The following is a 12,711-nucleotide window of genomic DNA, read 5'->3' as shown; positions in this document are numbered from 1 at the left end:
GGAAGCAAAGCGAAGGAGGCGGTGCCGGGAGCGGAAGCAAAAGCGAGGCTGCAGAGCCAGCCTGTTGACTAAGCTCAGAAAACAGCTACTCAAACCTCCACTGCCAAGCCTCTACCTCTCCAACGCCAGATCCATGTAAACAAGACAGACGATTTGGAATTACCTTATTCTATTCTATAATCGGCTGGTCAGTGCTATACTCAATACTTAAGTGACTTACCCATCCAATGAGGATTCTTGTTTACAAGATGCCACATCTGAGTCGCTGACAAATCCTGAATTTCTGTAAAGATAACTGTCCAGAGATTTATAAGCACGCAGTGCTTCACCACTGAACAGCGAGGGAAAGTTAATGAGGTAATTATATTCCGCTGGCAGTTCAAAATCCGGTCGTGAAAACTCCGTCCGGAAAGCCATAAGGGTCACAAATCTGTAGATCGTTTATTTTAGACATATATCTAGTTATCTGTTCATTAGAAAAATGAGCCGTGTAGTCCGTCGGTTGAAATTGATCCATTCTGTACACGAGTGCAGCAGTATTCAGCGTGTTTTTGACCGACAAGATGGCGGTTGTGTACTTTCCGGTCACGTGACTGCAAGATCTCTATAGGGTGTTCACACAGCACATATTTGCATTGATGCTGCACCGATGTATTTTGTTGCGATATATCTTACACCGGTGTAAATTTTGCGCAGCGTTCACACGTCACAAACCTGCTTACTAGAGAGAAGCGTGTTAGCACCGGTGCAGCCCCACTTGCGGTCACACGGCAGTTTCTGCGACCGTGCTATAGTAGCAAAAACTTTATTACTATCATTTCCTTTGATAGTAATAAAGTTTTGATATCATTTCCTTTTATAACTATCATTTCCTATCATTATTACTATCATTTCCGATAGTAAAAATGCAGAAATGAAATATGCGCATGCGTGAAAATGTACTTCCTTTTCCTGGTTGTCATGGCATCACCAAGCGCCGGGAAAACAACGTGGATGAAGACACCAGTGTTGCCAGATATTGCTGACGTTTTCCATCCCAAAATATGTTCAAATCCGCCAAAATGCACTTAAAACCGCCCAATCTGGCAACACTGGAAGACACGCAGTTCTGTTGTTGTTGATATTCGCCATTTTGGAAGCGCAAAATACCAGGATGCAAATTATGCAATGCCCGTATGTAATCAACTCTCCTCATGCGTAGCGAGTCTACCCCTGTAGCGTTCAGACGTCCCATTTTATATCGGTGCTGCCCCGCAAACTAGCATTTACTCCGGAGTAAATTTCTTAAACCACCTCCCGAGCAGGGTTAGATTTGCACCGGTTTAAGCAGCTTTCAGGGGCTACACCGGTATAACTTTGTACCGTGTGAACGCTACACCGGAGTAAAAGTTGCCATGTGAACACCCCTTAAAAGGAGGACAAATGTGCGTCCGGCTTGATGCTGCGCCGGACACCGGACAAGACATTGAAAAGACGGATGGACGGTCCGGCCTAAAGCCGGACGTCTGGCCACCCTATTTACTCTGCTGTGATTCAGAAGCAATTAACGTGCGGAAAATAAATTTAAAATAACTGCCAAGGAACAAATCTTTCCAATACTTCACTTCATTGGAAATCTATATTTGGTAAAATAGGCTTGGTTGTGTGTTCTTGTGTTTAACAGTCGCATGAAAACGCTGGAATATTGAACGCTGCATGCTGGGAGAGTGTAAAGTAAACAAAAGATTTTACTTCAAGCCTTCTGACACACAAAACCCATTTCTGATGACTAAAAGTTTTCTAAAACGCATACCAGTGGGTAGTATCTAAATTTGAACAGCTTGACCCATTTGGACACTGTTTGTTTTGTGTGTTAAACTAGAGCACATTCCGTACTGTGCCAGTGTTTAGTGCTGTCTTGCATTATTTATCAATTATAAACCAGGGCTTGTTTAGATAGCAAGCTCCAAAACCACACTAACAGCAGTAATGGCGTGTCAAAATAGTAAATTACGCCACCCCAGCAGTGACACTGCTCAGTTTTAGGTTACACTTTCCAGCAGTGCTTGGTTTATTCCAGAAAGAGCTTCAGGGTTTACAGACATGATGTTCCTCTTGGATATAGTGTGTCTGGAACACTACATTTTAAAAACATGACACAAGTCTTATTACTGTGCTGTTAAACAGCTAAACAGTTTTGTGTGTGGAGTTTTTTTGTTTTGTTTTTTTAAAGCACACCATCTCATCTCATTATCTCTAGCCGCTTTATCCTGTTCTACAGGGTCGCAGGCAAGCTGGAGTCTATCCCAGCTGACTACGGGTGAAAGGCAGGGTACACCCTGGACAAGTCGCCAGGTCATCACAGGGCTGACACATGTGCCGCTTTTCCACTACCAACGCGGCTGAGTTGGGCTGAGCCGTGCCGTGCTGAGTCGGGCTGAGTCGAGCTGAGTGGGGCTGTTGGAGTTGCATTTCGACTACAACCGCGCTGAACCGTGCTGGCTGGAAGTGGGTGGACACATTGGGTGGAGTTAGCGAAAGTGGGTGGACGTAACGTGATGTCGTTAGGCGGCGCAAACAGTGACATCAGTGACCTTTTAAGCAGTAGTCTCACGACCCGGATAGTAAACAATAAACATGGAGGACATGGTGTCGTTAGTGTTGCTGGTCTTGGTTCTGTGGCTTGTTGTCACCGACAACGCCAACAGATACTCGCAAGAGCGTATAGATGAGGCGAGGCGCATAAAGCTTCAGAAATTCTCGTAATTTGTAATTCTTCTTCTTCCGGGTTTACGGTGTTTACAGATCCCAGCGTGCTCGCGGGGCGTGTGTGGGCGTGTGAGGACACTCCTCCTCACCAATCAGTGCACAGGGGAGTGCCTCCTCACGCCCCTAGCCCCACTCGGCTCGGTTTGGCTCGCTTCAGCCCCACTCCAAAACCGTGCGAGTTTTGGGTGCTGAGCAGGGCTGAAGCGAGCTGAGTCGTGCTGCTCTGAGGTAGTCGAAACGCGAGCCGTGTCGGGCTGAAGTGAGCTGAAAAAGGGTAGTGGAAAAGGGCCAATAGACACCATTCACACCTACGGTCAATTTATGGCCCTTTTCCACTACCCTTTTTCAGCTCGCTTCAGCTCACTTCAGCCCGACACGGCTCGCGTTTCGACTACCAAAGAACAGCACGACTCGGCTCGCTTCAGCCCTGCTCAGCCCCCAAAACTCGCACGGTTTTGGAGTGGGGCTGAAGCGAGCCAAAGCGAGCCGAGTGAGGCTGGGGGCGTGAGCAGACACTCCCCTGTGCACTGATTGGTGAGGAGGAGTGTCCTCACATGCCCACACACGCCCCACGAGCAAGCTGGGATCTGTAAACACCGCAAACCCGGAAGAAGAATAATTACGAATTACAAGAATTTCTGAAGCCTTATGCGCCTCGCCTCATCTATACGCTCTTGCCAGTATCTGTTGGCGTTGTCGGTGGAAAAGCCGCGTTTGTAGTGGAAAAGCAGCAATAGAGTCACCAGTTAACCTAACCTGCATGTCTTTGGACTTGTGGGGGAAACCCACGGGGAGAACATGCAAACTCCACACAGAAAGGCCCTCGTCGGCCACAGGGCTCGAACCTGGACCTTCTTGCTGTGAGGCAACAGCGCTAACCACTACACCACCGTGCCGCTCCTTAAGCACACCAGTGACCACTTAAATAAAGCTACACCCTATGGTTATGCCAACATTTCTACTCAGTGCTCAAGAAAACCACACAAATGGAAAGTTTCTCAACCTGAAGAGACTTAGTCATGCCATATGTGAAACTCGAGCTCCAGTGGTGTGTGTGTGGGGACTTGGGCATCAAACTGAAAGGGTGGCAGCAGGATACAGTGCCAAGATTAGGCTCATATCTGCACTGCTTTTCTATTATAACTTTTTTTAGTTTTGACAATTTTAAGTTTTTAAACATGTGTGATCTATAAATCCCTACACGGATTGTACCCGCCTCCCCTGGAAGAGTTCATAAAAAAAAAAACAGCCAGATAGGAGCATCAGGACCAGAGCTGTCATAAGAGGGGACTGTGAGGTGCAATTTAGACGCACAACATTTGCCCAAAACGTGTCATCAGTTCAGGGATGTTTGGAATGGAATAAGTTACCCATCAATATCAGTGTGTCCGTCTTTTGAGACTTGTAAAGCAGCTTTTCTCAGCCGGGGTGCCTGTCTGGCTTCGTTCGGGGTGCCGTCAAAAAATTATATATTCTAACATTGAAATAAATAAAATGAATTAAAATAAAAAAAAAACCATAGTTACACTAATGCAGATCATTGCCACTTCATGCAGATCATAAAAATTTGTCTCACGGCCCCCTTTTCCAGGTCACGACGTCACTGCCGGGGTCAGCGCGTGCTCCGCGTGACTGCGTATATTTTATATGGGGGTGCCTTGAGAATTTGCGTACTTTTGAAGGGTGCCGTGACTGAAAAAAGGTTGAGAAATGCTGTTTTAAAGCACAACTTGCAGATTGGATCTTAGACAAACAAACCTGTGAGCATCTGTAATCATGTTCAGTCTGGGATCTCCCTTGTATGTTGCACACACAGGGGAGTTTGTTCATGTTTATATAACCGATATATGTGCAGTCATGTATACACGTGTGTGTACATTAGGGGTGGGTATTGCCAAGGACCTCATGATACGATACGCATCACGATACTTGAGTCACAATACGATACGCATCACGATACTTGAGATACGATACGATATTGCGATATTCTACATAGTTCACTGAAAAATGTAAACTGCATTATGCATCTTAAAATCCGAGTTGTATGTACATCAGATGATAGTGATAATTCATGGGACAAACTGAGTCAAAACAATGTAATTCTAATTATCCATGCCATTTTATTGTAACTATACAAGCGCAAGTTACAACATATTTTCAGGAACAACACACTGTCTGGAACACACTGAAAAGTGCAGTGGGCATCTTAGTCTCCCTGAGCACGATTATGAAACAAAGTGCAGTGTGGGTCAGTGTCCACACACTGAAACTGAACTGAAACCTCAGTGAATCACGTTTCTTCTGAACTTAGAGTAAATACTCAAAATAAAATGCAGTGTCTCACACACACTAAAATTGAAAATGCAGAATAAAGTGCAGCTTCTTGCCTTTGGTCTTAAATGACAAAATTAATTTCACAGTTACAGTAAGTCACACATCACTGAAGTAGACGGGAGGACTTTGGCGCTGTCCAGTGTAGTTTGCTTCGGGTCGGGTTTCGGTGGCTCCGGCTGAGCTAATATGTCGGGGTGGTGTCGTGCTAAGTAGGGGTGCGAAAATATCGATATGGCGATATATCGCGATACTTTGTCTTCCGATTCAATATCGATACTCATTTTGAATATCGATATTTTTTCAAATAATAAATCATGTTTCAGACGGGTTGTAAATCCAGTACGACTTCCGCACCTCCGCTCCGCGAGGTGTCGCTGTGCCGCTCCCTCACTGCAAGGCACTCTTCATCTTCTCTTTTTTTCCCCGGCGGTTGCAGTGAGGGAAAAAAAACAAGCAAGCATGGCTGTTAACGTAAACCTAGAGACGCTGCCGAACTTTAAGGCAGATGTTTGGAGGCACTTTGGATTCTAAAGGAAAGGAGAAAAAAACAGTGAGCCAGACAAAGAGTACGCACTCTGCAAAACCTGTTTCGCTCCAATTAGTTATTCAGGCAACACAACAAGCTTGCGAACTTGCTTAGCATGACACCACCCCGACATATTAGCTCAGCCGGAGCCGCTGAAACCCGACCCGAAGCAAACTACACTGGACAGCGCCAAAGTCCTCCCGTCTACTTCAGTGATGTGTGACTTACTGTAACTGTGAACTTAATTTTGTCATTTAAGGCCGAAGGCAAGAAGCTGCACTTTATCTTGCATTTTCAATTTTAGCATGTGTGAGACACTGCATTTTATTTTGAGTATTTACTCAAAGTTCAGAAGAAACATGATTCACTCACTACGTTTACATGCACATGGAGAGAATCGAATTTCTGCCGTTGCTCGACTGAAATCGAAGTTCAAAATGCCATGTATACACCTTAATTCGGCTGAAATTGAACCGAACTTGATTTCTCGGAATCGAGCTACACGACCTAGTTTATGCGATTTCTGCCGAGCTACTTTGTGCATGTATACCCTATCGAGCTAGTTGTCGAGCTACTTCCGGAAGTGACGAGTGACGAGACCACAAGCGGGAAACACAACAGCCTCGGTCGGCATGACAACGAATCATGACAACGGCATGAATCTTTTCTTTTTGTGGCATTGTTTGCACTGTTAAAATTTAGCTCACTTACTGTATCACCAAATACATCTGTACAGCTGTTGCATAGCTGTGAATTGTGTACATAAACAAGTCATAGTATTTGTGTGTGTGTTTATATATGTCCAACATCTGAAGCATGTCAATAAAAAAACAATTGAACTTTTTGTGTGTTTATTAAGACATAAGTTAAATTGTAAGCAAAAATATATATATTTTTTGTAAGCAAAAAATGGACTTTAGAAAAATATTATTGTGCAAAATAAGTTGTCTTACAAAACAGTGGTCTGCGCCGGACAGTTTGTAGCCATAGTCTGTTAGAGCAAGCCTAACAGCTTGAACATGGAACTGCTAGTGTTGCCAGATTGGGGGTTTTAAGTGCATTTTAGAGGATTTGAACATGTTTTGGGCTGGAAAACGTCAGCAGTATCTGGCAACACTATAGCTCTTCTTCATGACGACAACCGGAAGTGTACCAACACGATGGGGCGTGTAGCGCCACGTGTGGCTCGGGTGCACAATGCACCTTGCACAATAGCCCGATTTCACTTGTGCATGTAGGATTGGATTTCTCTGGCACCCCTGCTGGGACCCTTTGCTCGATTACCGACAGCAGCTCGATTTGGACGTGCATGTAAACGTAGTCACTGAGGTTTCAGTTCAGTTTCAGTGTGTGGACACTGACCCACACTGCTCTGTGTTTCATAATCGTGCTCAGGGAGACTAAGATGCCCACTGCACTTTTCAATGTGTTCCAGACAGTGTGTTGTTCCTGCAAAATAAGCACAAGTGAAATGTTCTCCGGTATATGTTCTCAAGTTTACAAAGAACAAATTGATATTAGTGTTAGCGCTGAAATGTATGTGCAGTCTGCAGTGCAAGTTTTAAGTTTTCATAAAACAATTTGATTCTGCTTGTTAAGCAGCACTGATGTGTCCATGCTTACAGAAAAGTTGAGAATACTAGCACAGAAATGGGAATTTTCTGTATGTTGTAGTGAAGCAACTCTTGGTTTTGCCAACAGTGGAATAGAGACAAATATATGTCTGGTAAGAGTGTGTAGTTATGTACCGTATTTTCTGGACTATAGAGCGCACCTGTATATAAGCCGCATCCGCTCTATTTTTAAAAAAAAAAAAAAAAAAAGATGTACAAGCCGCACCGGGCTATAAGCTGCAGATATCTATGTTGAAAAATTAGATATTTACTGCATGTACAGAACGATTTTGTACTGTAAATGTACATGTATGTACCTGAACAGATTCTTTCCGAACAGTGCCTTTTAACACGGCAGCAACTTTGCTGATTAAAACGGAACAGAACCAAGAGAAAATAACCGGTATTTATTTACCTTCATTTCTCCTGTGTTTGAAACCACAAGTCACTTTAATCATCTTCGCTGGATTTGAAAATAATTACCAGTTAGTAATTTGTCGTGCGTGTTCTATCTGCTAAAGATCTGCTAATTCTTCTTTGCATTGATTTTTCGTCTATCTTATTTTTGATTCTACTTCCGGTTAGAGCGCCCCTAGCGGTGGAAGAAAAATCCACAGAATAGCCGCACCTTTGTATAAGCCGCATGGTTCAAAACCTAGGAAAAAAGTAGCGGCTAATAGTCCAGAAAATACGGTATGTGAAATGTAATTTTACAGTGGTCAATAAATTCTGATTTTCTTCAGTGACACAGATATCGTGATGTGGTTGAAATTTCTTGCAATATATCGATTATCGCAGAATCGCTGTACCGTGATATTATCGTTATCATGGGCAAAATATCGCCATCGTATCGTGAGGTATCTGGTGATACCCAGCCCTAGTGCTAAGTAAGTTCGCAAGTTTGTTGTGTTACCTGAATAACTAATTGGAGCGAAACAGGTTTTGCAGAGTGCGTACTCTTTGTCCAGCTCACTGTTTTTCTCCTTTCCTTTGGAATCCAAAGTGCCTCCAAACATCTGCCTTAAAGTTCGGCGGCGTCTCTAGGTTTACATTAACAGCCATGCTTGCTTGCTTTTTTTTTTTTCCTCACTGCAACCACCGGGAAAAAAAGAGAAGACGAAGAGTGCCTTGCAGTGAGGTAGCGGCACAGCGACACCTTGCAGAGCAGAGGTGCAGAAGTCGTACTGGATTTACAACCTGTCTAAAACGTGATTTATTATTTGAAAAAATATCGATACTCAAAATTTGAGTATCGATATTGAATCGGAAGACAAAGTATCGCGATATATCGCCATATCGATAATTTTGCCCACCCCTAGTGTACATGATGGTACATATTTATATGGTTTTGGCTTTATTTATTGGTCTGTTGTTATTTTGTAATGATTTTTTTTATGAACTTGTATTGTTAAGTGTTTTATGTTTCTGGTTTGGGGACTACGGATGGAATTTTACCATTTTTGCTAATTCCGGTGTATTTACAGTACATACCGTATTTATCCTTATAGAGGCGCCCTCCCTATTTGACACGCCTCCACGATTTTCAGAGCTAGAATAGTATTTACCAACCATTTTCTTCATTTAACAAACTTTAAATCCAACAAACCACAACAGAGACGTTCAATTTCACCGCTGATTTTTTTTTTTTTTTACCGGAAATCGCGTTAGTAAACATGGACAGTATAAAATACGGACATTCACTCTGCTGCGGATATCAATACGGGTGGAGACGTACCTTTTGTTTGCGCCACTCTTGTACACGTTTACGGTGAACATTAAATGTTTTTGCAGCTAAGTGTTTGCCTTTCTGCTCTGCCAGTTCTACAACCTTTAACTTAAAACTAGCGGTGAAGGATCGTTTTGAGGACGACATTTTGTTTTGTGAGCTCATAAACATCGACAATGACGTGAATTGTGACGTCACTACAAATAGTTTACTTACCAATGTTATCCTTATAAGCGAGCTGGACATTGTTTAATTGACTTTTTGGACATGTAACTGTATTTTCATGTGTTTCAAAATAAATGTTTTAAATTCCGATGATTTTGTCATGTTCGATTTTTGTCATTTAAGGGTCGAAATTGACGCTCCCCCTTCATGTTTTGCATCGTGCCCAGGCGCGTTTATTAGGATAAATACGGTATCTCATGTATGCAGTGTTCGTTTAATATGCATTGTCCCATCTCAATAAACAAATAAATGAAAAATGAAATGTACAGGGGGCTGCAAAAGTAGGTATTCTTCTTGTTTTGGCTGCTCCTGATTAGAGGTCACCACAGCTTAATCCAGCCACTGGGGGTGCATAAGCGTACTCTTGGTGCCGGTCCCAAGCCCGGATAAATTGGAGAGGGTTGAATCAGGAAGGGCATCCGGCGAAAAACGGTGCCAAATCTAACATGCGGATTGGAAAGTAGGTATACAGTAATGAAAAACAAAACGTTAGTAGTATTAAATAAAACCTAGCACCACTGTTATAATACTGGAATAATCCTTACTGTGTACCTACTTTTGCAGCCCTCTGTACTTTAAGACGAGCATCTCATATGGGATTAATGCGTAGTTTTCCTCCTCATTACAACATAGATTTCAGTGCACACTGGAGTCACAACAGTGTATTAAAAATGAGTTGTCGATATGTTATGACTAAATATTAGTGTCAGTGTTACAAATGCCGACGTTGTAATAAACCCAGGGTGTTGAAGGGTCATAAACGGCGCTGTTGCAACCTGAAGTTGATTGTTTTTCAATAACTGTTGGCCCAAAGTATTTTATGTCTCTTACACTGCGCTAGTTTGTCAACGCAAACGTTATTTTATTCGTGAAAGAAATGTACGTTCCATGTAATTTTCATTTATAGTTGCACTGAATGTTGTGGAATACAGAAGCAAATGTTTCGAGGTACGGCATGCTTAAATTTTTTTTTTTTGAACTGTAAACTAGATGATCTGACTGTACTTTGACACCCATCAGTGCTGGTGTTCATAGAAACAATCACCATTTTTCAAAAAGTCAGAGCTTTGTTTTGGAAGTGGATCAACATGCTGTCTACTGGTTAAATTCATCCTGAGCCTTGCAAGGCCGATGCTGATGTAGAGACTACCATTTGGTCCTCATCTACATCATGACTCTGCGTCCATCCTGCCCCACTCTCAGGCCGTTATCTCATCTCATTATCTCAAGCCGCTTTATCCTTCTACAGGGTCGCAGGCAAGCTGGAGCCTATCCCAGCTGACTACGGGCGAAAGGCGGGGTACACCCTGGACAAGTCGCCAGGTCATCACAGGGCCGACACATAGACACAGACAACCATTCACACTCACATTCACACCTACGGTCAATTTAGAGTCACCAGTTAACCTAACCTGCATGTCTTTGGACTGTGGGGGAAACCGGAGCACCCGGAGGAAACCCACGCGGACACGGGGAGAACATGCAAACTCCACACAGAAAGGCCCTCGCCGGCCATGGGGCTCGAACCCAGGACCTTCTCGCTGTGAGGCAACAGTGCTAACCACTACACCACCGTGCCGCCCCAGGCCGTTATCATTTATTCATTTATTTATTTATTTATTCCTTCCTTCTAAACTTTTACAGTGGGTGGAGTTGCGCTCAGAGCTGGGGATGAAACGCCTTACAGAAAGCGTCCCCATGGGGCGTCGTGGCTCAGGTGGATAAGGCGCCATACCATAAATCCGGGGACCCGGGTTTGATTCTGACCCGAGGTCATTTCCCGATCCCTCCCCGTCTCTCTCTCCCGCTCATTTCCTGTCTCTACACTGTCCTATCCAATAAAGGTGAAAAAAGCCCAAAAAAAATCTTTAAAAAAAAAAAGAAAGCGTCCCCGTATTAATCCAAACTACTGCATTTTCTTTGTGAATAAATTTTTAAAATCCATTTAATATTAGTCTTGTGTGGAGAGTCCACTGTACAAGATGAATTCGTTGTTCCTATGAAATCTAGCACGACTGTCAGAGCTGCTGTTATAGAAAATAATCAACACCTTCTGACCGATCAGATTCAATAGTTCGACAGCGTTGTGGTGAATAAATAAATGATTGCAAAAATTATATCGGACAGTTGTAGCGTATATTATTGTAAGTTAGAGGAGAGTAGTTTGAGTGGATTGGAGAAGGTTGTTTGGGTTTGTTGTCCAAATGAAGAATTTTGTTGAGCTGATGTGTAGTCTGGTTTGCTTGACTCACACCGTCTTCTACGCTTCTTTCTGTTCCATAGTGACTTCCTGATTCTTCCAGGCTACATTGACTTCACAGCTGACCAAGTGGTAAGTAAAACGCATGTGATGGTTCAGCTCAGAGCTGAAGGAGTATGTGTTAGGGCGTAAGGTAGTAAGCATTATAAGAGTGTAAGATTAAGGGGAAGCCCTGGCCTAATGGTTTGAAGCAGCTTTGAGACCAAAAGGTTGCTGGTTCGATTCCCTGGACCAGCAGGAATGGCTGAAGTGCCCTTGAGCAAGGCACCTAACCTGAACATGCTCCCGAGGCTGCTCTGGAGAAGAGCGTCTGTTGAATGCCAGTAATGTAATGCGTTAGTGATAGTACATGGGACATAAAGATAATAAGGCTCAGTGATGCACGATAAAGACAGTATTGCTGTCTATCAGTGCCGCAGTTAAAACCGACAGACCAGTAGTTTTGTGTCCAATCCTTTAAAGGAGAACTGAAGTCATTTTTAAACTTGCTTTATTTCTTAACATGTTTATTCAATTACGTTTTCGGTTAGGGATGTCCCGATCCGATCACGTGATCGGAAATCGGGCCCGATCACATGGTTTCAGACTCGATCGGAATCGGGCATTGCCTCCCGATCAGAGATCGGATATATATCTATGTAATATATTCTCATTTTTAACACATCAATAGCTATGCGTTGGCACAGAGTGAGACCAGACCTCTTGTCTCAACACAGCAACATCAACGCGTGCGGCATGACATCACTTTGTAGCGGAGACGCTATTGGTTATTGGCTGCCTGTTGCCGGCAAAGTTGAACACGGAAGCAGTTCGAAGCGGAAAGCAAAGAATGAGATCTTTTTTTTTTTTTTTTTCGTTGGATGACAAAAGAAACGGGCTCAAACCTGAAAGGGTAGAAATGCTTGTTTTCATCAAGAAAAACGTTCATTTCCTTAATTGAAATTACTGTACACCACTGTGAGATGCGTTCTTAAAAGCAAATTACTGGCACTGTGGCACTTTATTTTTTTTTTATTTGTTTACATTCCTGCCAGGTATTTTAAGGTTATTTTTTTAAATTTGTTATTTATTGTTCAAACTGCCTCACGTAAGTGCTCTGTTTGCTAACGGAGTTGTTGGATGTTAAAATAAGGTGTTAAATAAAAAATGAGGAACATCCTGGATCCGTTTCTTTCCTCGTCTTTATTTTTTATGGATTATAAGAAGTATCGGATCGGGACTCGGTATCGGCAGATACTCAAAATCAAATGATCGGTATCGGATCGGAGGGCAAAAAAAC

At 43.1% G+C, this 12,711-nt stretch overlaps 1 protein-coding gene across 3 annotated transcripts in view; it reads left to right on the top strand.

Moving 5' to 3' along the window:
- The window catches only part of impdh2 (IMP (inosine 5'-monophosphate) dehydrogenase 2), a 56,343-nt gene that overhangs the window by 2,069 nt on the left and 41,563 nt on the right, over window positions 1–12,711 (top strand). For all 3 annotated transcript variants that reach the window (XM_060932176.1, XM_060932177.1, XM_060932175.1), the window contains exon 2: window positions 11,456–11,504. In XM_060932176.1, coding sequence (XP_060788159.1) covers window positions 11,456–11,504 — 49 coding nt within the window. The remainder of the gene's footprint in view (window positions 1–11,455; window positions 11,505–12,711) is intronic.

The sequence above is a fragment of the Neoarius graeffei genome, chromosome 10 (genome assembly GCF_027579695.1).
Source record: "Neoarius graeffei isolate fNeoGra1 chromosome 10, fNeoGra1.pri, whole genome shotgun sequence".
NCBI lineage: Eukaryota > Metazoa > Chordata > Actinopteri > Siluriformes > Ariidae > Neoarius > Neoarius graeffei.
This window is presented reverse-complemented; position numbering and strand designations above follow the sequence as displayed.